Source organism: Colossoma macropomum, unplaced genomic scaffold, assembly GCF_904425465.1.
Source record: "Colossoma macropomum unplaced genomic scaffold, Colossoma_macropomum, whole genome shotgun sequence".
In the NCBI taxonomy this organism is placed as follows: domain Eukaryota; kingdom Metazoa; phylum Chordata; class Actinopteri; order Characiformes; family Serrasalmidae; genus Colossoma; species Colossoma macropomum.
The window spans coordinates 24,160,225-24,184,613 of record NW_023494801.1 but is presented as its reverse complement, the minus strand read 5'-3'; the positions used below and the strand labels follow the sequence as shown (position 1 = coordinate 24,184,613).

At 38.1% G+C, this 24,389-nt stretch overlaps 1 protein-coding gene across 2 annotated transcripts; it reads left to right on the top strand.

The window, feature by feature from the left end:
- The first annotated feature begins 3,790 nt into the window (after positions 1–3,790).
- On the top strand, positions 3,791–22,120 carry ubald2 (UBA-like domain containing 2). 2 transcript variants are annotated; one of them, XM_036590159.1, is made up of 3 exons: positions 3,791–4,069; positions 8,957–9,013; positions 17,826–22,120. In XM_036590159.1, exons 1-3 carry the CDS (start codon positions 3,950–3,952, stop codon positions 18,204–18,206), a joined length of 558 nt encoding a protein of 185 aa, XP_036446052.1. In that variant the 5' UTR covers positions 3,791–3,949; the 3' UTR covers positions 18,207–22,120. The 2 variants fall into 2 exon arrangements, with proteins under 2 accessions (XP_036446052.1, XP_036446053.1); XM_036590160.1 differs by lacking the exon at positions 8,957–9,013.
- The last annotated feature ends 2,269 nt before the right edge of the window (positions 22,121–24,389 follow it).

Here is a 24,389-nt window from a genome sequence, read left to right as displayed (position 1 = left end):
TCAGGCTAACTCGCAAAAGGGCAAAAAAGGATGAAACGTGTTTAATTTTGGCAGACCAAGCCAAATGTGGAGGTGAAAATGGCCAGTTAAAATTAGTAGTTTGTTGTAGCACTTGTAGCAGTTGTAGTAGTAGGTTGGTTATTATGACATTATTATGACATTTATGGTATTTGTTTTCACTGAAATCGTTTATTCCACGCGTAGGCACTGTAAGTTAGCTACATTTTTCCCCTGACAGAATTTAAGAAGAATCAGTAAAATGATGTTCAAGTGACAGTGACGAGCGGAGCAGCAGAGACTCGGGGTACTTCGTCCTCGATGCTAAATCGATGAGAAAGTCTTGTTTTTTTTATTGCTTGACACTTGCCTTTGTAAAGTGCTTCAGGAAGCCACTCAGCCACACTAAAGGAGTGTTTAAGAGGCCTAACCGTTTTCCCTCTCCGCCTTTTTTGATTTCTGAGAATAAATGCATTCCTTCACAAACACCTTACTTACAAGTCTGAGATGTGCTTAAGTTTTGTAGTCTTCTTTAATAATTATCACTTTTTGTCATCTTTTTTATGGCAACTTTTTTCAGCTAAAATCTGTCTTCTGTTACCACTGAAACTCTCCACTAAAAAACGTGACAATGAAAGTGAGAGAAAGGAGCAGCAGACAGTGCTTGAAGTACTTCCACCTCTCGCCTTGTTGCCAGCCGCCGGTCAAATGTCCATCAAAACATTCCTTTCTGTTCCACCTTGTCAGGCTTGTTTATATGCCTCACGTGACATAACTCAGAATAGAATGGTTTTCTATGAAGTCATAGTAAAACAGAGTGATTTTCTATGAGGTCTGTAGAATATCATGAACTAAGCGGCTCAATTTAAGGTATTTTTTAGCTCAAATCAGTGGTATATTAAGTAAGTAGGCCACAAATTCAGCCACCTATTATACAATCAAATGTTTGCTGTCGTCATGTAAGCTCATGAACTAGCGTAGGCAATAGTAGCTCTTACTTTCTTTTAGAGCCTATATATATATATATATATATATATATATATATATATATATATATATATATATATATATATATATATATATATATACACAATGCACACGCATAAGAGGCAGTATGTAACGGCAAACAGTAGAGGGCGCAAGTGGATTAATTTCTGGCAGTTTGTCATTTCAGATTCTGCCACTGGAGGGTTTAAAATTATTTACAGACTTTTTCAAGAATGAACTTTGTTTGCTAAAAATAACACGCTGAAACTACAAAATGAAAATTCAAGGAGGGGAAGAAAAGTTTTCCTCTTCTTTGCTCCTATAGCACATTTAATATACAGCTTATAGAATTTGCAAATAAGGTCATTCAGAATAAGAATTTTACACTGAATGAAGCTTAATGAAGAAGTCTTTGGATTACACATCCAAGGAGTTTTCTTAACCATCAACCTCAGCATACATAGAGAGTCCTAGAAAAACAAGGGTGACTTATTAATAAGGCAAAGTATATAAGTCACACATGTCATTTTAATTACGAGTGTATTATTGAAGTTTACAGAGACTACATCATTATCTCTGGATGCAAGTCTAAAGTCCTTTGTATCAATCATTCACTGTCCCTTCACAGGCAGGAATAAAGAGGAAAGGGAATTCCAGTGCAAGGCAGACTTGGCTACAGATTAACAACAAACAGACAATAGCAATACAAAGTCTGTGGCAAGTGTATATCAAAGAAAGATAAAACTTTCACTGTTAACACTGTTGCAGTGCGTTATGGTAGAATGAAAACAGAATTACAAAGTTTCTTTTGATGGATTTGGTCAGCCTTGGCTCATTGTACTACATTATTCCAGACTAAACAACTTATCATATGATCCCCAGAGTGTTTATTCTTTTGCTACTTCATGGTTTTGCCAAATCATGGAAGGTTATAAATAATACTTTGACAAAAAACTTTTGACAAATGGTTCTAACAAATATCATGTATGTCCAAGCTTACTAGGCTGTAGGCCATAGGAGTGTTTTTTATTTTCTTATGCACAGTCAGGCATCCTGGCTTTGTTTAACAGTGTATTACATGGCCAGTCTTGTATGTCTTGTATTTGTTTCATATTCATTTCAATGTGATTCAAATAAACATTCTAAAATGTTTTATTCTCTTATATGATCATTGAAAGGCGAATGTAATCTTCCTGATGGTGTTCAAGTAAGGAATTATTTCAGGTAGCTACAGCGCAACTGTTGACTTTGGTTCTTTAGTCACTCAGCTATAGAAGAGATTTTATAAATTTATTAAAATCCAAGCACTTAACTTTGACAGTTTAGCTTAGCCACCTAACCATAGATCTATCTCTTCAGTTTACTTCTACAGTTTATATACTTAAAATTGGACCACACCCAAATATACATTAAAAAAATAAAGAATTTACTCAGAGAAGAAAGCAGAAAAGAAAATAAGCAAACTAATGTGTTTTTTCATTGAGTTCCATAGGCATAATTCATCGCACATTCTTTGAGTGGCTTGCATTAATGTTACTGTATCCTCACATCCAGTTTAATATGCCACAATTAAATACTCAATACTAAGGAGACGCCCAGCTCCAATACATTATAGATAACTTTCTTTGTAATAGGCTTTCTCCTACTCCCAATCTGAATTATTCAGTCTTGCAGCTGGGAAGGTTGACCCTCCTGAGCTGGTTTCAAAGTGTTAGTCCTATCAGCACACTCTCTGATTACACCCTTTTCAACAGAAGGTGCATTTACTTCTGTAGGTAAAGGGAAAATTAGCAACAGACAAATGCAGTAAAATCCTACATCTGCATGATCCTCTGTTCATATTCTCTGTTTATTCTATGTAACTTAACCAAACAATAACGTCATTCCATGATTACTTCTACATTAATGTTATATTTTAATCTGAGAACAAGTCTAATGGAGTAATATGTTACATCCAAAACAAAACATTTAGAACAGAAAGATACCAAACATTTCAAAACATATTTTAATAATTATATGCGTCTGTTCAGAAGTTTGGAATCACTATTTTCTATAATATCAAACTAATTTCATTGCAGATAAATGTATAAAATGATTATAATGCAATGCTAATCTTTTAAAGGTTTCAAATTATGTTTAGGAAGCTGTAAAAGACATGTTGAACTGGGCTGTAGATGATTCCATAATAATAATAAATAAAATGATAATAAAATGGATAATATACAACATGCCTCATATTCTAAAAGTTCTAAGTCTTGCAGTTCAGATACCAATTCATAGTATTTATTGTACAGTTTATTATTTAATGACATTTTTTTTTACCATGTCATAATTCTTGTTTTTTGTTGCTAAAATACTTTCAGTTGTGAATAAACTGTCCATTTACGTTTTAGTGTACAGTTCATAACATTTCAATCCACACTGTATGAGCTATTATTGAATAACAGTAATTTATATGCCAAATGATTCCAAACGGTAGTGTATTTCTCCCTGTTCATATGGAACGTGCTTGGGTTTTTTCTTTTTACGTTCTGATTTCCGCACTGAAGCTTGTAAATTAAATTTGTGTAAACTGTGAAAAAATGTCCTAACCAATAATAGTACTGTTCTGTAAAACCTTCCTTCTGCGCTGACCAATAAGAGTTTGTGTTGCGATTTTCCGGTATCCAATCACTGAAAACGTGTGGTTTCAAATTACGTCACTCGAACGGATTGACACTGTGCCGAATGGCCAATGGGACGTCGGCATGTAGTAGTTCCTTTTCACTGCTGTCCAATCAGACGCTGAGTTTGGGTTGTTGTTGGTGATGACATAAAATATTTGTTGTTAGTGAAGGCGAACAGCCGAGAAGTGGAAGCGAGGGCCTGGCCGGGGATTCGTTTCGAAAATTGAACCGTACTGAGCTACTATTTGTTACCCCAGCGGCTTTAACATACACGAGTGCGGGAAGTGTGAAGCGCGGTCATGTCGGTGAATATGGACGAACTCAGGCATCAAGTGATGATTAACCAGTTTGTTTTGACTGCTGGTTGTGCCGCTGACCAGGCAAAGCAGCTTCTCCAGGCAGCCCACTGGCAATTCGAGGTAGCTGAATTAGCTAGCTGTGTTTATAATGTCTGAAAGCCTTTCTTAGGGGGTTTGCATTGTTAAAGTTTGTTGCTGTAAAGCCGTATGCTGCACTGAATGCGGTTCCTGAACTTGAAACGTGGGACATGTATCATATTCTCTTTTACACGTGTAACGTTAACCAATTTAATAACGAGGCATGCGTTTTAAAGCTAATCCGGAAGACATGCTCAGACGGAAAGGAGTGTTCAGAAATCAGGTGCATTTTCCAGATTTAGTTTGGGTCGTCAAAGTGAATCTTGAAGCAACTAAGTCAAATTCTAAAGCTATATTTCTGTCAATTAGAGGAACCTTGTTTTTAACCATGTTTGTGCCCACCGTCGTGTCAGTACGGCTAGTTAGCTTGTTAGCGAGATTTCCCCGTTGGCTTTTTTCAGAAACGAACGATGGGCTTTAATCACACTCAGCACTGGTATTAGCTGCTTGAGTCTATTGACGAGGCTAAAGAGGTGATATCCATCAGCATTTATATATTTATTTGGGTTTTTTAAGAAGGACGTCAAGCAGAGATCAGGGAAAACTCAGAAAATGTCTTGTGAGCTACGCAGTAGCTTACAAGTAGTCTTCTTAAACAATAAATGTTCCAGAAATGTATTAAACATAAGCCGTTTTGTTATATATTTTTGCTCACTTTATTCTTACAGTGTCACTATAGGCTCTTTTCGGTTTCGTTGCGAATGTGTTTTGCAATACTGTGGGAGCGTTTTTTGTGTTTACATTCCCCACAGTTCAGTCAAATAAAGCAAGGCAGGCTTTTCCGCCTCGGGCTCTGTTTACTACCGACAGTGTACTGGTCGTGTACAAAGAGTGGCATGGATCGGGTGATGGTTACAACTGCATGAACCCGGTTTGCCAGCACTGACAATACACGCTTTGTTTATGCTTGTCGGGTGGGTATGGACAGTTATGGACAGTATAGGAGGCGATATTAACATGCACCTTGTGAACCTACGAACCCTATGACTCCATGATTTTTCCCCTCTTAACATGAGATTTGAAAAGAAGGTTCTCTAAACTTGATTGTCTTTTTGGGTTATCAAAGCTGTTAACATTTAATGATTTGTCTTTAGAATTCAGTCACTTTGCTTGGTAGTGTTTTCCACTCACAGTGATCAGTCAGACTGGGATATGGTGTCTTTCTCCCTATGTCTTTGCATAAAATAAAGAGTCAGGGATTATACTGAGATCTGCTTTGGCTCTGTTACAGGCTTTATGTAAACTTGATTGTCTGTTATGGTCTGTTGTCGTGCCTTTAAGACTTTACTATGGTTCTCTATTACTTGGAACATTTTCTGCTTGACCACAAATTGTGAAAGTTTATCTGAGAGAGAAGGAAGTGAACCACACCTTATTACCAGCACACAGTCAGGACATGGCTGCTTCATTGTTGTTTAGGTCACGTCAGTTAATGGCTGATCATTTTCAAAGACTAGGCCTCTGGTTACAAAAAGTGTATCTGCTTAGCTCAGAGGTCAGTGCTGAAGCATTTCCAACTCCCAGCCTTAGTTTCCAGATGGTTCCTCAAACGCTCCTTCTAATGACCAATCTGTTGAGGGAGCTGTAATTTGACCAGGTGGTTTATTAGGGTAAATATTTTCTGGAATGAAAATGAATGCATGATACAGTTGCTTTAAATGGGGAACTGGGAAATGAGGGGCAGTACCGATATCCAGTATTTTTCATGTATGTATCAGCTTGCTGATGCATATACCAATACATAAACATTTATAAAATGTAAAAATTGGCACTAAGTCCACTTGCATTAACATTGTATAGAAATAAGACATTTATTTCTGTAGGATTACAAATCCAGTAATGGGTAGAAAGCAGGCATTTTTATCACAGTAGCACAGCAGCATCACCCAAACATTCTGCTCTTCCAGATTACAGTAAATATGTAATCAAATATCAGTTTGAGTGTTGGTCAAATTTAAACATTTGTCTTAGGCCAATGTATTTTTAGAACAAATATCTGTTGATACCAATGTGTTTCTGATACCATTTGTGCATCCATAATAATAATATTAATAATTATAATAATAATAAAAATGTGCCAGTAACAGAATTTTGTTTCTAAATTATAAAAATGGTCAGGATAGTTGAAAGATGCTTTGAATAGTGCATGTATGAAATTGCTTAATAATATTCCGTTTTATAAAGCTTGCTCAATGGTCGTTTTGAAAACAAAGGCATACAAGTTAAATGTAACTATGATACAGAAAAAACTTCTCATTTAAGGAAAGAAAGCTTTAAAAAATATTTTTATACTAAAAATAAATACACTGAAACAGACTTTTTGACACAGAAATCTTGCCTTAAATGATGGAACTATGAGTGTCCTTTACAGATTCGTTGTGTAGAAACGTGCACTCCCAACACTTTTTTTGTGTATCGTAGCAGATTTATCAGTAAGTTTGCATAATAACTGTAGCTATAATACTGTCCAGATAAAAGGTCATTGCTGTTTGAGCTTTTTTGGTTGTATAACAGACTCCCTGTACCACATAAAGGCAAAATGCTGCTTATTTTAGCTCCGTCTTTCTAAATGATGGGTTTCTGGTGTGTTTGAACGCACATCAGTGGCAGGTTGTGCACATGTTGTCTTATTTCCACTTTCAGAGACCTTCATGTCCTGTAAAGTAGCTGTCATTTTGGTTTTGTTGCAATTGGGTGAGACATTTAAAAGCTGTTGTGTACCAAAGCCCAGTGTGTTTGTGTGCCTGTATGGTCATAGGAAATGAGCTAAAGACTAGCACTTGAATATGAACAGTTCACATAAACAAAACGGACTTCGGGGTGAACAGGAGCGGGGGAGAGTAAAGATTTGATGACAAAGAAGCTCTGTGGTCCTGTTAGCGCAAGAGACTATAGCAATTTCTGCGCGTTCATGTTGATATGTGTGTCACGTCAAGCAGCAGACATTCCTGCGCTAGCCACTGCTGTTGTCAAACAACGAGAGAGGGGGAGTGCATGGGGTTGGGGGAAGGGGACTAACAGCGGGGAGAGAGAGAGACACAGACACACGCACACACACCATATATTGCAGGAAGTGTTGTTAAGGAAGAAAATTTATAGAGAAAGAAAGCCAGGCATTCACTTGTTGGGCAATACTTATAGGCCAGAAATGCTTTTAGAACCACAAGCGGTGCTGCTGTTGATGTTTTTGAGGCACAAAGAGAAGGATCGGCTTGCTTGTGTCTGGTTCTCAGTATGAATCATCATCTAGTCACCTTCTATGACGCTGTAAGTCACTGTGTTCCTCAAACACAAAAGACAAGCTTTAAGGCTGGGTTATGTAGCAAAAATGTAAGTATACTTAAAATTATCGTAATATTTTTCTAAGGTTTGCGAACAAGCTGAAATGGACTAACTGTAGCAACAAAACAGTGGTGCCACATTTTAAAAATAGGTGAAGAAAAAAGCATGAATACAACAGATTTGATATTTGCAAGATAAACTGTTTAGTAAGAAACAGGAGTGAAATTTTAAACAATTGATAAAAATAATCAATGCAATAAGATAATAGGCTGACATCAAATCAGCTACTGCCAGTCTGTTACTCTGCAGTTTATGCAGTTACTGTTGTTGTTGTTGTTTACAGGCTTTCTGTTATTGGTATAGATCTTTTTCATGATCCATGCTCCTAAAAGTAGTGACAATACCCATGAAATACTGAGAAAATCACATCATGACCCAATTTATAATAATACTGATTACTGATAGTGATGCACTGAAATAAAACCAAAACCGAAACACTGCGCCAAAAACCAGCATCCAAGGCAATGAATTCCTTTATTTTTTACAAATAATTTTATGTACTCTGGCACGGTTGGTTGGTTGTTTGGTTGGTTGGTTGGTTGGTTTTGCCATTTAAAAAAACTGAGGCTACAGCTATCAGGAGCTGCATGCTAGCAGGAACCTTCCTTTCTGCTTATGTTGTTTTGCGGTGCATATCAAGCATAACACTGTGTTTTCAAATGCTATCAAACCTGCAGTCTGCACTAACCAGCAGAGGACAGTGAAAGGAACAAATGGTGTGTTTTATCACTACCATTGTGTTTTGTTTTGTTTTTACATCAGTGAAATTGTGGTGCATCCCTTCTAATGGCATAGCATGAGATTGCCCACTCATATCAATGCTTGTGTTTTCCTGATATTAATGATATTTTATTGTGTTTAGTGTTCACAATATACTCTTTAGGATGCATCAGATATTTATTTATTGTTTTGAAGTAATTTCCTTTTGTTAGTTGATTTATCTGTACAGTTAGCATCTATAGTGGTTTGTCACAAACTAGGTCTGTGGTGATATTATCAGAGATATGTGGTAATCTTACACACTTCAGAGACTTTTGCATACGTTGTTCTGTGTGTGATTTTTGAAGGTCTGGCTGGCTCACTTTTAAAGGTTTAGGCCTGTCTGGCTTTCTTTTAAAGGCTGGCTAGCAATTTTAACCCCACAGTCATGTGATCTGCTTCCTGACTGACCCACAGATCAGAGACGAGGGGAGGAGGGGCTGAGGCACAATGTGAACCTTTTTTTTTGCTCTGTGGAGAGTTTGTGAAGTTCCACTGGTGATATTTTACACACAATTTCCTCTCTCTCTCTCTCTCTCTCTCTCTCTCTCTCTCTTTCTTTCTTTCTTTCTTTCTTTCTTTCTTTCTTTCTTTCTTTCTTTCTTTCTTTCTTTCTCTCTCTCTCTCTCTCTTTCTTTCTTTCTTTCTTTCTTTCTTTCTTTCTCTCTCTCTCTCTCTCTCTCTCTCTCTCTCTCTCTCTCTCTCTCTCTCTCTCTCTCTCTCCCAAGACTGCACTAAGTTCGCTCTCCCTCTCTCTCTCCCCCACAGACTGCACTAAGTTCCTTTTTCCAGGAGGCTAATATCCCCAGTCACCACCACCAGATGGTAAGTGTATTTACGACTGTAAGAAAGAGAGGTTTAAGACTAGTCCAAGTCCAACATCCTGTCATTGTTGTCCAAGGGCTAATTGACAAAATGGAGGCTGCATGCCAGTCTGTGCCAGGAGTCATGATTTTTGGTTCTGTTAAACTTTAATAAAAATTGCACTGGAATGGGTATAAACTTCAGTACATTAAAAACAATTTTTCTTTGGAGATAATTTGCCTTTTGAAATCAATAAATCAAAATATATTGCAAAATGTTGCAGCAATAATGACGCACATTACAAGTCATTAAATATCACAAATAGGATCACATTGTGGCTCAATTATCGTTATGATAATATTATATTGTGGGGGCATTCATATGTTTGGAGTGTACAATATATGTTGTAACTTGACATTTTTCTAAGGTTTGTGAGTTTAAATAGGCACAGTGCACCAGTAAAACAGTAATACCATGTTTTAAAAGACTATGGACAACTGTGTGTACAAACGCAGAAATAGAATACTTTTATTTTTATTCATTATGATAAGGAAGAGGAGCAAAAAGCAAACAATTGTAAAGCATTAATAAGATGGTGACATAAACACAGGTACACAATCAGCTGCTTGTTACTGTGCAGTTTTAATGTAGCAGTGTAACATGCCTGTATCTTGTTTGCAGGCTCTCCACGTTTGGTGTAAATACATTTTTATGAAGGATGCATTTATCCAGTGTTCTAGAAATACTGACCGTACTTGTGATAAGATAGCCAAAAGCACTAACGTCAGTGGGCCTCATTCACCAACCGTTCTTAAGAATAAATTTCTCCTTAAAACCCACTTATGCAGATTCCACAAAGATTAGGACATTCAGTAATGTTTTCCTATTTGGAATTTGTTCCTAGGTGAGAACAGAATCTTTGCAGACTCAAGAGCACAAAGGTGTGAACAACTCTGCGGTTTATGAACATGTAGTGAATCTGATGTAGTTTTTTTCTTAGGACCTTTCTCGTTAACAAATTTAAGAAAAAAGTTAATATTGGTAAATGAGGCCCACTGTCTATGCATGGATTTGAATTCTTAAACAGAGATATATCTAAATGCCTCGATGGCATTTAGATATATCTCTGTTTAGAAGCGCTGCAGAGACATGGATATAAATCCCTGTTTTTTTGTTGATAAAAACTTGGTGTAGCAAATGTTAACTTGCCCATTTTTTTGAAGCGCATTATGGTATAAGACGCTTTCTTAAAGAGGTTATTATTGGTGGGATTTCCAGCACTGTGGTGATAAGAGACAGGTTGGAGTTACTGAGCATGACAGGCAGTCGGTACTGCACCATTTATTATAACGTAGTAGTAATAATAATACATTTTGTGTTTTATATCATGTTCAAAGTATTATTATTGTTGTAATTATTATTGTTGTAATTATTATTATTATTATTATTATTATTATTATTGGTGATGATGATGATGATGATGATGATGATAATAATAATAATAATAATAATAATAATAATAATAATAATAATAATAATCATGAAAATGGATACAGTTATCATACTCACCAAACAAGACGGCACTTGTACAATATGAGAGCAAAGGAGCAGGGGCTAAATTACCCCCCCCCTCCCCCGGGGTCAGTCTGTGTACATGCCTAGTTTGCACCTTGCATGAACATTTATTTTTGGTTACAGGTCATACACCCCACTACGCTGAATGTTGTGAACCCATTTTTTAATGTCTTTAGCAATCTGTCCAAAAGCAACCTCTCAGCAGCCTTTTTTCATGCTCCTTACTAGTTACTGTGTGCAGTATCATTATTGCTACTTGCAATTCAGTGTTTTGTTGTGTTTTTTTGTTTGTTTGTTTGTTTGTTTCTTCTGTCACGTGTCATCTTTTTTATGCTGAGGGTTATCCAAGCTGGTCTTAAAAGCAAAATGTGGTCCCTGCATTCAGCCTTCATGCATTTGCTAGAAATGTCCATTGTGTATACCTTAAAACAAGAAGAGAGGGAGAGTGAGCGTGTGCACAGACCCTTTTTTAAACATCTGTATGCCTGTGCCTGAGCGTTTGTTTTTGTTTTCTTTCCACCCCATCCCCCCCGCCCCCACCTCCGTACGTGCATGTTCGCTGCCGGGGGAGGAGCGTGCTTGAGCAAGGCAGTGGCAGGAAGTAAGTTTGTCTGTTGGTGGGGGAGGGAGGGTGGTGGGATGGTTTGTTTTTATTTTGGGTGCAGCCATTACATCATGCAGCCAGAGGCAAGGAGGTGGAGCAATGCAGGGCAACAAAAGATGTGATTGGTTGGAGGGAACTAGAGCTTTTGTGTGTGGAGGTGGTGCACAAGCAAGCATGAGCAGTAGTTATTTCTGTGTTGAGAAGGACACTCTCCTGAGCTGTCTCAATGGAGCACTTCTCTTTAAATTGCTAACATTGCTGGGAATGAATGAGGGCCAGTAGGTGTCGGCTAGCATTGTGTAAGAGAGATCATTGTTAGCAGCATTAGCATTTAGGAGTGCAGTTTACTTTCAATCTTTGTTGTTTGAGGCAGAATTGACCCAGCAGTAATACAATATAAAACTGATTAGTAGAATCGACCGGCAGGCCCGCGATCATGAACACATCTTGTCAACACAAAGAATGAGATTCATTTCTTTAAGGCTGCACAGATGACTAGCCTTTTGACAATTTAGGGCTGTCATGATAAGGATTCGATTTGTGGGGGAATGCTATTTAAAAAATAAATAAATAAATAAATAAATAAAAGAGAGAGAGACAGAGACAATCATTCTGACCATACTCTCCCCCATTTTCCACCCCATCCTCCTTCTAAAACTACCATCCCCCTTTCCATCCCATTTGGATTAATGTGATACACTCTGGGATGTCTGTTATTAGATATTTCAATTTTACAGCTAAATAAATTTGAGATTTACACTCCAAGTTTTCTTTGATGCATGTCACACCAACAAAATACAATTGTGGAAAAACATGCCTACATTTAAGGAGGTGATTATGAAGAAAAATATGTATTTTATGGGGGACAAAGTCTAATGACTCTTACATGTAAATAACTTAGCTGTTTAATCACAGTATAAGATTTCTGAAACGTTTGGCTTTTTTCCTGCATTAACAGTTGTTAAAAACACAAACATGCAGTAGAATAAAAGTTTTGGTTGTAGTATATATTATCTTTATTTGGCCAGAAAACTAGTTAATCTAATAATAAAGAACGAAAGTGCAAATGTTGCAGACTTTACTGTTTGAAGCCTGATACCTTCTTCTATGAGACTGTTTTGTCCAAGGCGGTTTGAAACATAGACATAATTTTACTTCTGTGTTTGTGACAAGACCTGAAGCCATTTTGTTGATGTCTCAAACTTGATGCTTTGGCCTGTGAATGAAATAAAATGTAAACCAAACCATATAGGTGGCATGTACAGGTGTGATATCTGCCTCAGCACAGTTGAACAGCTTAGTTACTAGAACAGTCTCATCTCTGTTAGGTATAATAAATATGGTATTAATGTAGGATATCACATCACCAAACATGTTCAGTTCAGTTATGTTCATGTATGGGAATACTCTTGTCTTCATGTTTTTGTGTTGTCTCTGATCACTATTGATTAATGAAACATTTTTATTTGATTAAAAAATACCTGATTAAAATGTACCTTCTTGATGAATTGGGCTGGTTTTTCTTACAGTAAAGACTCCAGACCTGCACACTTAGTTTGTCAGATTTAACCCGCTTGTAGTAGTAACAGTAATAGTTTTTCTCCAGTTGGAGGAAGTGGGAGTGCTGTTGAGAATGGCGAACGACGCCGTTTTGCTTTGTGTGCTGTTTTGTTTTGGCTGAAGCTGGAGGTGTGTGCGTGTGTGCGTGTGTGCGTGTGTGTGTGAAACACTAACCTGAGCAGTCTGCTGCTAGGCCCCTGGGGCCTTGAGTCACATGTCTGGACCCGTATCCCTTCAAGAGAACTTGCTAAACTCTGTGCTCTGTTTCTCTGTGTCACTCACACATTTCTCCACCCCTCTCCTCCGCTCCCCTACCAGCACAGGGACTGTTATTGTCCCAGCAGTGCTCTCTCAAGGCTGGGCTGAGCTCCGCTGAGAGAAACCCCTTGCTCTTAAAGGTCTCCTCTGAGAGCTGGTCTGCAGGTCATGTTTACGCGAGGTCAGGCACACACTGTTGTGACTGCCCTAAGAAAAGAAGGATCAAACTGAAAATACTCCTCCATGTGCCAGACACTGCAGTACATTTCCACTCCTTGAGCTGTGATTGTTTTGGACTGGTGCAGTTGGGAACTGGCTTTGTTTGCCATTACAGATGTAGTGATTTCTTCTGTCTCATGCAAAATGGAAGCAGGTTGTTCTTTTTTTTCCCCTTTTTGCTTACATGCCCTATAGATCAAAACTATATACAGTGCCCTCCACAAATATTGGCAACCCTGGTAATCATGAACAAAATATTCTTAATTACTTACTCTTTTTGAGCTTTCATTCAAAATATCAGCAAAAACCTAACCTTTATTTAAGGCACTGATTGAAAGAAAAATGGTCAGATGAGACCTAAAGAAAGGTTTTTGCCGAAAACACTAGAGGTGAGTTTGGTGTGGACACAAAGATACCCATGCACAAAAGTATCTCATCCCCACTGTGAAGTGTTGTGGTGGATCTGTGATGTGGGGCTGTTTTTCGTCCTGGCTTTGGACAGTTTATTCAGATACATGGTATCACAGACTCCATTAAGTACCAGCAGAAATAAAAATCAAAACGTGACTTCTTGGCTGAGGCAGCTTAAACTGAGCGATAGTTTGGATCTTCCAGCAAGACAGGGATCCAAAGCACACCTCGAAATCAACACAATACTATTTCCCTGACCTAAACCCTGTAGGAAACCTATGCAATGAGACAGTGTGGACCTCGGAATCTGAAGAATCTGGAGAGTTTCTGTATGGAGGAATGGTCTCAAATCCTTAAACAGAAAACATTCAGACTCTTTGCAAAGCTGTTATCTTTGCAAAGGGAGGTTGCACAAAGTGCAGAATGAAGGGGTGCCAATAATTGTGGCACATACAGATTTGACAAAAATATTAATTTCCTGATAAGATTTAGTTGGGTTTTTTTAGTCTTTGTACTTCTAAAAAAGATTGGATTTTTGTTAATATTTTGCATGAAATATCAAAAGGATCAGCAATACAGAAAGTTTTGTTTTTTTGTTTTTTTTACAGCCTGTTTTGCTCATGTTTACTAGGAGTGACAATATTTGTGGAGCGCACTTTTTTTTTTATTTTACTATTTTCATTAAGCCAGTTTGTCTATCCAATACAAGACGCGTGAGTTTTAGCTAGTAAGTTAAGCTGGCCAGTAAGCTAGATAACTAATGAGCCAATTAAGCCACAGCTTCTTTTTGGATAGTCTTGTATGACTGACTTTTGCCGGTTGTCTCCAGGAGTCTCATGTATTTTGTTGTTTAACTGCAACTTTAACAGGAAAGGCAATTTGACTGGCATGTAGAATAACCAACCACAGAACACTGTTTTAGTTTGTAATGGCCTGTGGAAAATAAATGCGTTGACAAACTCTAAATATCTCACTTAAAAATTCTAAGATAATCTAAGGATGCAACACCATGAACCTCACACTTTTTTTTTCAAACCAGCGAAATACATCATGTATCATATATTCTATACATTTTTTCATTTTTTAAATTTTATTTTATTTCCCCTCAATTTAACCATGTCTATATCCACCCACTGGTGTTATCATATGATGCTACCAAGCTGGGAGGGTAAAGACTAGCCAGTTCTTCCTTCAAGATGTATGAAGCCAGTCACCTAATCATGTTTGTTGTGCCGCTCAACACACTTCGAGAAGAACACTAACTGTGTTCTGATTCCTTACAACAGACACCCGCATCGCTAGCATCGCAAGAAGTGCTGTTACATAGTAAAATATTTTGTTTCAGCCTTTTAGGTAGTTTATGTGCTTGTGAATAACAAAATCTTGTATATATCGCAAGGTTTTGCACTGCAGACACTTGTGTTAGTGACACATGCCATATGTTCGATAGCAATCTGGTAAAACTCGGCTTGCCTGATCTAGTTTTAATTAGGTGAGTTAGCAGTATCACCAGGTAATCAACATAATCAATATTAAATCAAGCACAGAACAATAAATTTAATCCATGTTATCAAGCACACAATATTATCTTATTCACAATATTGTCAGTATGATGATTAAAATAATATCCGATTATGTCTTGGCAACAGGTGTTGTTTACATGCAAAGGCAGTTAGTGTGTGCTATGGCACTGACCTTTGTGTTTATGCTTGATTAAAAAACATTATGAAAGGCAGTAGTGAAGGAAAAATAGGAAAGTGGTTTGCAAGTTGTGCAACTTGACTTCTCAGTGTACTCCTTAAACATTAGGCCTAACAAGAGAACTCTTTCAGCAAGGGTGGCCACTAAAACAGTGCTGCTGGATTGGCCAAGACATTCATTGGTTTGGCTTGCCATGACAGTATAAGCAAACAATGGAAGTTTTGAGCTTTCAGAATTCCGAAGAGAATTTTAACTAGGAGTAGAGGCATTAATGCATACAGGTTGAGGAAGCTCTTCTTACTACACGGCCTGAAAAATGACCATACAAATGATACTTTTTCATTGTTTGCTGTGACCATCCTGATCAATCTCAGATGTTCTCCCTGTGTGTTTCAGGAGTGTTTTTGGTTAGATTAACCACCAGTTATTCAGATTAGTGAGCACTTCTGTGCAAGTACTTTTGATTAAAATAATCAGTTCAGTGTTCTTTCAGTCCTGAAATCAGAGGGCATTTTTTAACCTTGTTAGCTAATTTTTCTGGTCATATTAAGCGTGGTTCATCATATTGCTTGCATCACTATGCAGGGAGAAATAAAATTGACCAGTAATATCATGTTTCACCTCCCACTTCCACCACCAAAATGTCATCGAGCAAAATGCTCAGCTAGCTCAGAGACTCTTGCTGATACCACGTTTCATTCAGAAAAAAGTCACAGTATGAAAGAAAAATGTGTTTACGATTCAGTGTGACTTTATCCATGTTAAGTGTTCACCAGATTTTTCTGAGTGAAAATACCACGTCATAGTCACAATATAAAGAAATATAATCAGTATAATGACAGTCACAACTACGATGCAGCAATAGGCCTAATTCTGTTTATATGGTTTATTCAGAGTACATTATTGGAATAAGATGTAAGAATACGATGCATGTTCCACCATTGGAGTAGTAACATAAAAATGTGGCTAATGGCTTGAACTACCACAGTGCCCACTTTTCTGTACAACACCAGTAATTTTTCATGTTCATGTTCACCTAGACAGCCTGCATCCTTTCCACTTGAAGTGAATGTGTGGTGATTTTGTTGAAGTGACGCCAGCAGTCATAGCCATGTTCTAAATAAAGCTCCACTCCGCTGGCAGAGTACTTTCTCCATTTATGGCTGTCAGTTTGTATGTGTGTGGTACATTTAAATGAAATATTATCAGTCCCTGAAATGGCTATTGATGAGGTAGCCTATTTTTCTCAGCACCACATGGACAGCTGTGTGAAGTTGAAGTGCATAGTGAGGCCAGATTTACTGCCAGCATGAACAAACCTTGACTTTAATTGAGATCATGGGACTAATACTCATGGGTTGAGCATGATGCCAATCGCATACATCCTGACCGCAGGCTGATGGCAAATAGAAGACGAACTTTTGACTCTAGTTAAGGATTGGGGGTAAAAGTCCTCACAAAGCTTTGTGTTCATTCTTGGTATGCAATCTTGTTAGATAATTAAAAACCTCAAGTGTCTACCACCGTGCAAGAAATCTGTGTTGTTGATATCCTTGTCACATCAAAAGAAACTGAGGTCAACAGTTGAGAACTTAAGATTTTTGTCAACATGTCAACATGATCATTTCAAAAGCTCTCTATAAGGTTTATGATGTAGTATAGTTTAATAACTGTAGCTTAGTGATTATAGTGTTAGAATTGGGTCAAGTATGATGTATGCAGTCATTCCAAGATGCTAAACTAAATGCTGGGGACAATATGATCTTGTGAGAACATAGACTTATTAGGGTGGGAACAAACTGAGTGTGAAATTTCTAAACCAGTCAAACTCTTTGTGACGACAGAGCGCAAAGATCGTGGTGGTGCACTTATCGACAATGTCCAATGGACAACAAAACTGTCGTTAGCCAGTGGATGTAACTTAGCATGGTTGAAAAGTCCCCCTCCCAAAAAACTCCAATAAGGCATGTCGATGTGTTTTGTGTGTGCAAAGAACACACGTGGCAAAAATAAACAATACCTTTTGCAACACCATAAGTTTAAGAAGTTATCCCCAGATGTATATTCTCTTTATGAAATCACATCTGGCTCCACAAGACTAGAGGAAATTTGTTTAGTTGCTCTGTGGGAGGTAAGGGGGGAAAAAAGTGCTTGTTGCATTACATAATTTAATTGGTGGTTATTTACTCTTTTAATATCTTTTGTGTTTGTTTTTATTTTATTGTTTTGTTTTTAAAGATGCACTTATTTGGTGTTATACATTTATTTATTTAGGAGCTGGCTCTGATACAGTTACGTTACTTTTCAAGAAAAAATAAATAAGATGAAGCTCTTTATTAAATGACTTTTCACTGAAGCAGGAACATAGCATTGAATAGTCCATTATTAGAAACAATAGACGGTGGGTTAATCCATTTTCAGAAATAATCATTAGTTACATCCCGATGTCATAGGATGCATTTGTTTTTAACTCGTTGGCTTTTTTTCTTAATCTTTCCATTTTAGATGTGTACTCCACGCAACACTCCAGCCACGCCACCCAATTTTCCTGACGCAATCACCATGTTCTCTAAGATGCGGGCATCCGAGTGCACAAGCGGAGGCAGCGGTGGTCCAGCTCAGGTCCCCATGGCCTGCTCCCCTCCCCCTACATCCATGCCAGGCTTTAGCTCCTTCTGGGCTTCGTCGCCACCCAGCCACCAGCCCGCCTGGCTGCCTCCCTCCTCTCCCACGGGCCACCACACACACCATCTCCACCACCACCATCATCATCATCATCACCACCACCACCAACATGCACACCAGCCGCCCACATGGCCACCCGTCTCTCAGCCCGGAAGCACCCAGCAAACACCTGTCATTTCAGCCCTGCATGGCCAGAGATGAGACACTACTATTTGTGGAGGGTAAATGAGCTGGGTCAGGGAGGGGGGGGAGGGGTTTAAGGGGTTTTGAGAATGGCCAGGTTTAAGGGGAAGCTTGGTTGGATAAATTTAAAGAGGATCTTTAAAAAAAATAAAAAATAAACAAAAAAATAAAGGTTTAGGATGGCCGGGGAAAGAGACAAGGTACTGTTTTCTCTTTTTTTTCCTAAAATGAAGAACAATCTTCTCTCAGCAATCTTTTGTTTCTTTCTCTTACTCCATTGTTGATGTAATAATTGTCAAAGCCTAGGAAGAACCACTATGAAAAAGGAAGTGAAAGATTTTGGGTTAGGGGGATGGGCTCCACAGCTGCTGAGGAGCTTGGGAAATTGAGTTTTGTGTATGGTTTTTCATGCCACGGAACCATCTGGAGCCAAGCAGGAGTGAGAGAGACAAGAATGTGTACGTTTTGTGAATCTTGGATTACCTGCCCCTCTGTAGCACTGCGCTGACAACAAGCACTCGCAATAAAGCAGCTGGCAAACCTTTTGACTGAAACACATATGACTGTGGTAATGCTCTGCTCCCACAAGGCATCAAGAAGATTGCTTGTATTTAGAGAGGCTGTCTTTTTAGCGAATTTACAACAGTTCTTTTTACACAAAGGAATTAAGGACACTATCCTCCTCCTCCCCAAGTGGAACAAAGCCTTGAGGTGGATGTGCAGTCTAAGGAAGGCTGGAAAAGTAAGTGAAGATTTGATGTAATCTGCAATAATATTGAATTAATCAGGCCTTTTCGGGGCCCAAGTCCTAGCGTGACAGTTTCCGTCTGGTTGTTTTAGTTGAATTCGAATACAAAATTGACTTGGATGATTGTGTCCACTATGCTGATACTGTTTTAAGAGTGGTGTCTGGTTATGTGATAAAAGGGGTGTGTGTATTTTTTTTTTTTTTTTCAAGCAAACAGTTTGGACTATGTTACTGGGTTGTGATTTGGTCTATGAGACGGTTAAAGACAAAAGGCAAGTCGAAAAGTAGCCAGCAAGCTCCACATCCATCTCCCCAAAAAAAAAAATGCTCCAGTGTTTTTCAGCTAATCTCCATCAGCTGCATCAGCAGCGTATGGTTGATTGCCATGGACAATAATTTTGACAAGTTTGCCTATATTCAGAAAAGAACAGAAAAAACCCACAGACTTTTATTCAACTCAGTTAGAATAAAAGCCACTGGGCATGTGCTAAAGTCTGAGAACAAACATTTGAAATATATGCAAATTACAACCATTACACACTAAAAATAGAGGGTTTACATTGAGACACGTGAGACAAAGCTGTTCTTATGAAGTACAAGAAAACGCACCATTATCATGATCCATGGTCATTAACCACTTGATACTGATGTGGCGTATGGAGATTAGGTTAAAGATACTGGAGAATTTCTTTAAACCGCACAACCAGCCAAGTAAGCTTGACTGCACCTACCTCTGCTCAACCATCCCTCTCTGTACTAAACCAAGGCTTTGCAGGGTTTCTGGCAATCTCTATTTGTACTGGGAAGGAGGTCAGTCATGCCAGCACCTCTTAAAGGTGTCTACTGTTTATGCATTTAACGTCTTAAAGGAATATGCCACCCAAATGTGCTAAATCATGGCTAACAATGACATTATTCACTATGACCATTTGCAAAATTCACACATGACACTGAACTTGCGCATGCTAGCTTTCTTTTGCTAATGGAAATGTTTAGCTTTTTTTTTAAGTGCTGAAAAGTATTCCTTTAAGCACGTTTGGGTCTTGACAAGTGTTTTATTCATTGATTGTAATTGTTTCTGGCATCCCAATTAGCTTGAAACTGTTAAGTATGTGGAAAAAGTTGCATTTACAGTGGGTTCAGGTGGTTTAAAAAAAAATGCAGGCCCTTTTGAAATATAGTACTGTACAAAAGTCAGAGTCATTTATGCAATCAAAACGGTCATTAAGTTATTCATTTTTCAGCATCAGGGGAAAAAAGCAGAAAAGATATATATTTAACAGAAAAAATATGAATTATTTAAAATTAAATAGTTAAATGTAATACGAAAATTTTCAGTTAATGTGTCCACCCTTGACCTTACCTCTATTATTTAAATGCAGTAGCAGGGATAATTTTTCCACCCTTCTAAAGTTCAGTCTTAGAAGTTGATTGCATTTTCTGCTTCTCACGATGTAAATGATCTCAAAATACAATCAATGATGTTGAGATGTAGACTCTGAGGTGGACAGTCCATTGTTCTGAGAACACCAGCAGCTTATCTGTTTGATTTGTAAGCCCTCTTGACACACATCCTTTCAGACTCTGGACTCAAACACTCTTGAGTTGTCTTCGTACAGTGGAAGGATTTTTTTTTTTCTTCCAGATCTCAAGCAAGAGTGAATTTTGATTTTCTCATTCCCTCAAAGATAAAAGCTTTAGGCACTGCTTATCTGATGGTGACAGTTTTGGTGTTCTAGCAGGTATTGCACTGTCCCATTTTCTCTGCATCCTTTAATTTTTTTTATCTTATTTATTTACTTCAGTTTTGGAAACTCCTTTTTTGCCCATTTATTTTACTTTCCTGTTCCTTATGCAAGTAGATCATCTTCTCAGAAGTATCTCATGAAAAATTATTTACTTGTGCTTCATGGCTGTTTTAACTGGAAATTCTATAAATGAAGGGTGGTCTCTGACTTTTACACAGTACTGTACATTCAGTGGAACAGGTCACTTCTCAGCATTGATACCTCAGTGTCTTTTTAAAAAAATGTTTCCAACCTGCCCTATTTTTGATGGATAGCTTTGGACACTGGAATCTGTGGTTTGTCAGGCAACCTCCCCTTTGTTTTTAGTACAGTTTGGGCACTGGGGCCTGCTGATGCGCTTTGTTCTATAGAGAACTGGGGAAACTGTAGAGTGAGAGTGAGTTTCTCAGGCCATCTGGAGAGTCACTGAGGTAATTTCCTGCCGGGAGGATCAGCGGCCCGGCACTACTTCAGTGGCAAACACCCAGCAGTGGAGCTGCAGAGAAACTGGTCTATGCCTAATCTTGCCAGCAGACCACTCAAAACGGGAAACCTGCTCTCAACATCTAGTGCTGTGACTCTGACTGGACTGCTTTTAGGGGGCTAACATTGTGTGCATTTAACACTGTTCCAGTAGCCTGTAGTATAAAGGCTTGGCGGTAGATTATTCAAGAAAGGGATGTGCACCAGTTTAGTAGATACCTTCGATTCAGGACAACTATCCATAGAGTCGCCATGAGCCTTGTACCTATACTCGCTGGACGTTTTCTCAGTTCCATCTACCATATAGGTGTTCCTATGATTTAAGGATGTTGTTGAGGGTTTCTGACAAATTGTGCAGCAAAAGATGAGCCATCTATAGCTAAAAATGCACCTGTATGCTAGGTGTATCTAATAAAATATCTGATCATGTAGTTATAAGGCAGGTGTACCAAAACTCGGTGTATATTCTCTGTTGTCTTTGTACAAAAGAGGATGTTGCTAGATGGAGCCATAAACTAGGTTGTTTTTGTGTTTTCTTGAGTCGTGAAGGGCTGGTCATGGTGACCGCCGCTTATAATCACTATGAGAATTCCCCAGTCCAGTTCTAAGCCTTAAGGAGGCCAGTGACATGGCCGGCTCCCAGAGAGCACCCAGTGCCGCCGCAAGCAAAACGAGTCATTCGTAAGGCAAGCTGCCCAGATAGATTCATTTAAGTGGAGGTTTAAAAAAGAAAGAAAATATTTAATTCATTAATGCACAACCATCTTTTCTACCAATTTTCTCTCCTGTACTTCTGGTCTTTTTTCCCCTTGTTGAAAATTGTATTTATATTGTTCAACAAACAAGCTATGATCTGCAGCCATTTGAGGTCATTGTGGTTTTTATCAAGGTCAAATAAAAGATTTAACAGCTAATGATGTTTTTGTTTTTTTGTGGTTTCAGGGTGTGACCTCGATTGTGATGAGTGTATGGCTCTCTTCTAGAGATTCTTGCATGTGTCTTTGCAAATGTTTAAAACCTCAACATCCCAGACCTCATATTAAAAAGAAAAACAAACTGCCCATCACTGTTTTTAATAAATGACCATGTTTCCTTTGTTAGCTTGCAGTAACATTCATTCAAATACAAATATTGGCTTGCAAGTGGCGCAACCGTATAAGCATTGGCCCTACCCTCAGGAAATCACATATTTGATACTCAGTGTGATGCAAGGAAATTAAGTTGTCTATTAACTGACATGCAGAGTTGACGGTGTTCTCCTCCAAGCAGGTTGAGCTGTCCAATGATGTTGCATTAGTGGTGAACCAAAAAGATGCAGTGGTGCTTCCTGTGTCCCAGAGGAAGCAAATGCTAGAGATCACCCTCCCAGGCTGTTAGCATTCTGGAATGAGTAGTAGGTCAGAACAGGCCACACCTAAATTGGAGGAAAATCTGGGCTTAAAAAAAATACATGTAAAACTGAAGAAACAACTGCTGCATTTTATTCCATTGTTGTGCTATCAGCTATCAAACCTTACATGTGTTTAAACACCTTGGGACCAAAAGACTTTCAGTATTTATCTTTAACAATAGTTTAGAAATAAACTGTCAAATTATTGTTTAGGTAAAAACCTGCTCTTAATACCAAAGACTCCTTGGAAGCATAAAGTTAAAAGTTGGAAAATATTCCTGAAGTATTAGTAAACCTTTGCAGGTATTACTTAATTACTTATTTGATTGATAAATGAAAGTCAAAAGAAAGCAAGGTTGTCCTCAAATGTGTTTGTGTATATACTTGATGCAGTTGCGACGCACGTGTAGAACAAGCTGCAGCATGCTGAGAAACTGTAGTCCTGACAGTCCTGCACCATGAAGGTGTCTGTGAGTTTCTCAGTCTTATAAAAACTTTCAGAATGCATAAATAATGGAAAAAGTGATTAAAGTATCAAGTGATTAAAATACGTAGTTATTATTGTAGTAATAATGTAACATAACCTGATAACTCACAGTGAACTGGTTTCTAAACACTGAAAACATGCGTCATCTACTGTACCGAAACATGTCAAATAATGTAAGCAGAGCTACTATGATCCGACATAAAAAGGATGTGGTCAGCTTCGGAGAGCTGTGAAAGTGCATGTGTAATCTGAGATCACGAGGGATTGTAATAATAAGTCGAGTGCAGTCACAGAATTAGTCGTAAAATGGATCAGCATTATAACACATTCAAGTTTGGAGTCTTAGTGAAAAACGTCCTTTGACTTTTTGGAGCCATTTTTATGCTGTAGAATTTCAAAGAAGGTTCTTTAAAGAACCATACAGAACAGGTTTCACGGAGAACCATTTTACCATGTAAAGAACCATTTATGCATTTCAATGGTTCTTTAAGTGTTTGCTGTTCTATATAGAACCAATGGGCCTCATTCACCAATATCTTCCTAAGTTTCTTCTTAAATGTGTTCTTGAGAAAAGTCCTAAGAAAAAGTCTACATCAGATTCATGACGTTCTTAAAGTGCAGAATTGCTCTCACCTTTGTGCTCTTGAGTGTGTGTAGATTCTGTTCTTGCCAAAGAACAAATCCCAAATAAGAAAACATCGGTGAATGTCAGAGTTTTCGTCAAAACTGCCTGAGCGGGCTTTAAGAGGAAATTTCTTCTTAAGAACGGTTGATGAAAGAGGCCCATTGTCTTTAGTAAAGAACCCTGTGACATATGAATATGTAAAACCAGTTTTGTCACAGATACATTTATTCTAACATTCGAATAGTCCTAGTGCCCTAGAACTTCATAGGTTTAAATTGTTTAGTAGGAAGCTGAAATGAATAAGAAAGAAATGTTTGAGGTGTCGAGAGTGTTGATCAGAGCTGTAGATGATTCTAAAGTGACTGCACAACATTAAGAATAGCATTACTATTAATATGAAAGTGATTCCAAACGCTTAAAGTTGTGTAAACTATTACAAACAGGGCACTCACATTTGACTCATTTTCTTGCTTATTGTAGCTGTGGGTTGTTATAGTTACTTAGCAAAACCAAATATCAGCACCATAAATCTAAGCTTTTTGTTTTGTAAATAACAAATTTCAATGCTTGACAGTTAGACAGATATAAGACAGTAGATCTGCGCTGTAACACTGTTGATGGTGTCATGTTGACGCTGCCGTTATCACCTGTGCCATTAACCTTCTGAGGACACACACCAGC

Excerpts from the sequence above, each read along its gene's own strand:
- ubald2 (XM_036590159.1), top strand. The coding sequence starts at position 3,950 with ATGTCGGTGAATATGGACGAACTCAGGCATCAAGTGATGATTAACCAG. Across the intron at positions 4,070-8,956 it reads CAGCCCACTGGCAATTCGAG|ACTGCACTAAGTTCCTTTTT; the intron begins GTAGCTGAATTA and ends TCTCCCCCACAG. Across the intron at positions 9,014-17,825 it reads CCAGTCACCACCACCAGATG|ATGTGTACTCCACGCAACAC; the intron begins GTAAGTGTATTT and ends TTTCCATTTTAG.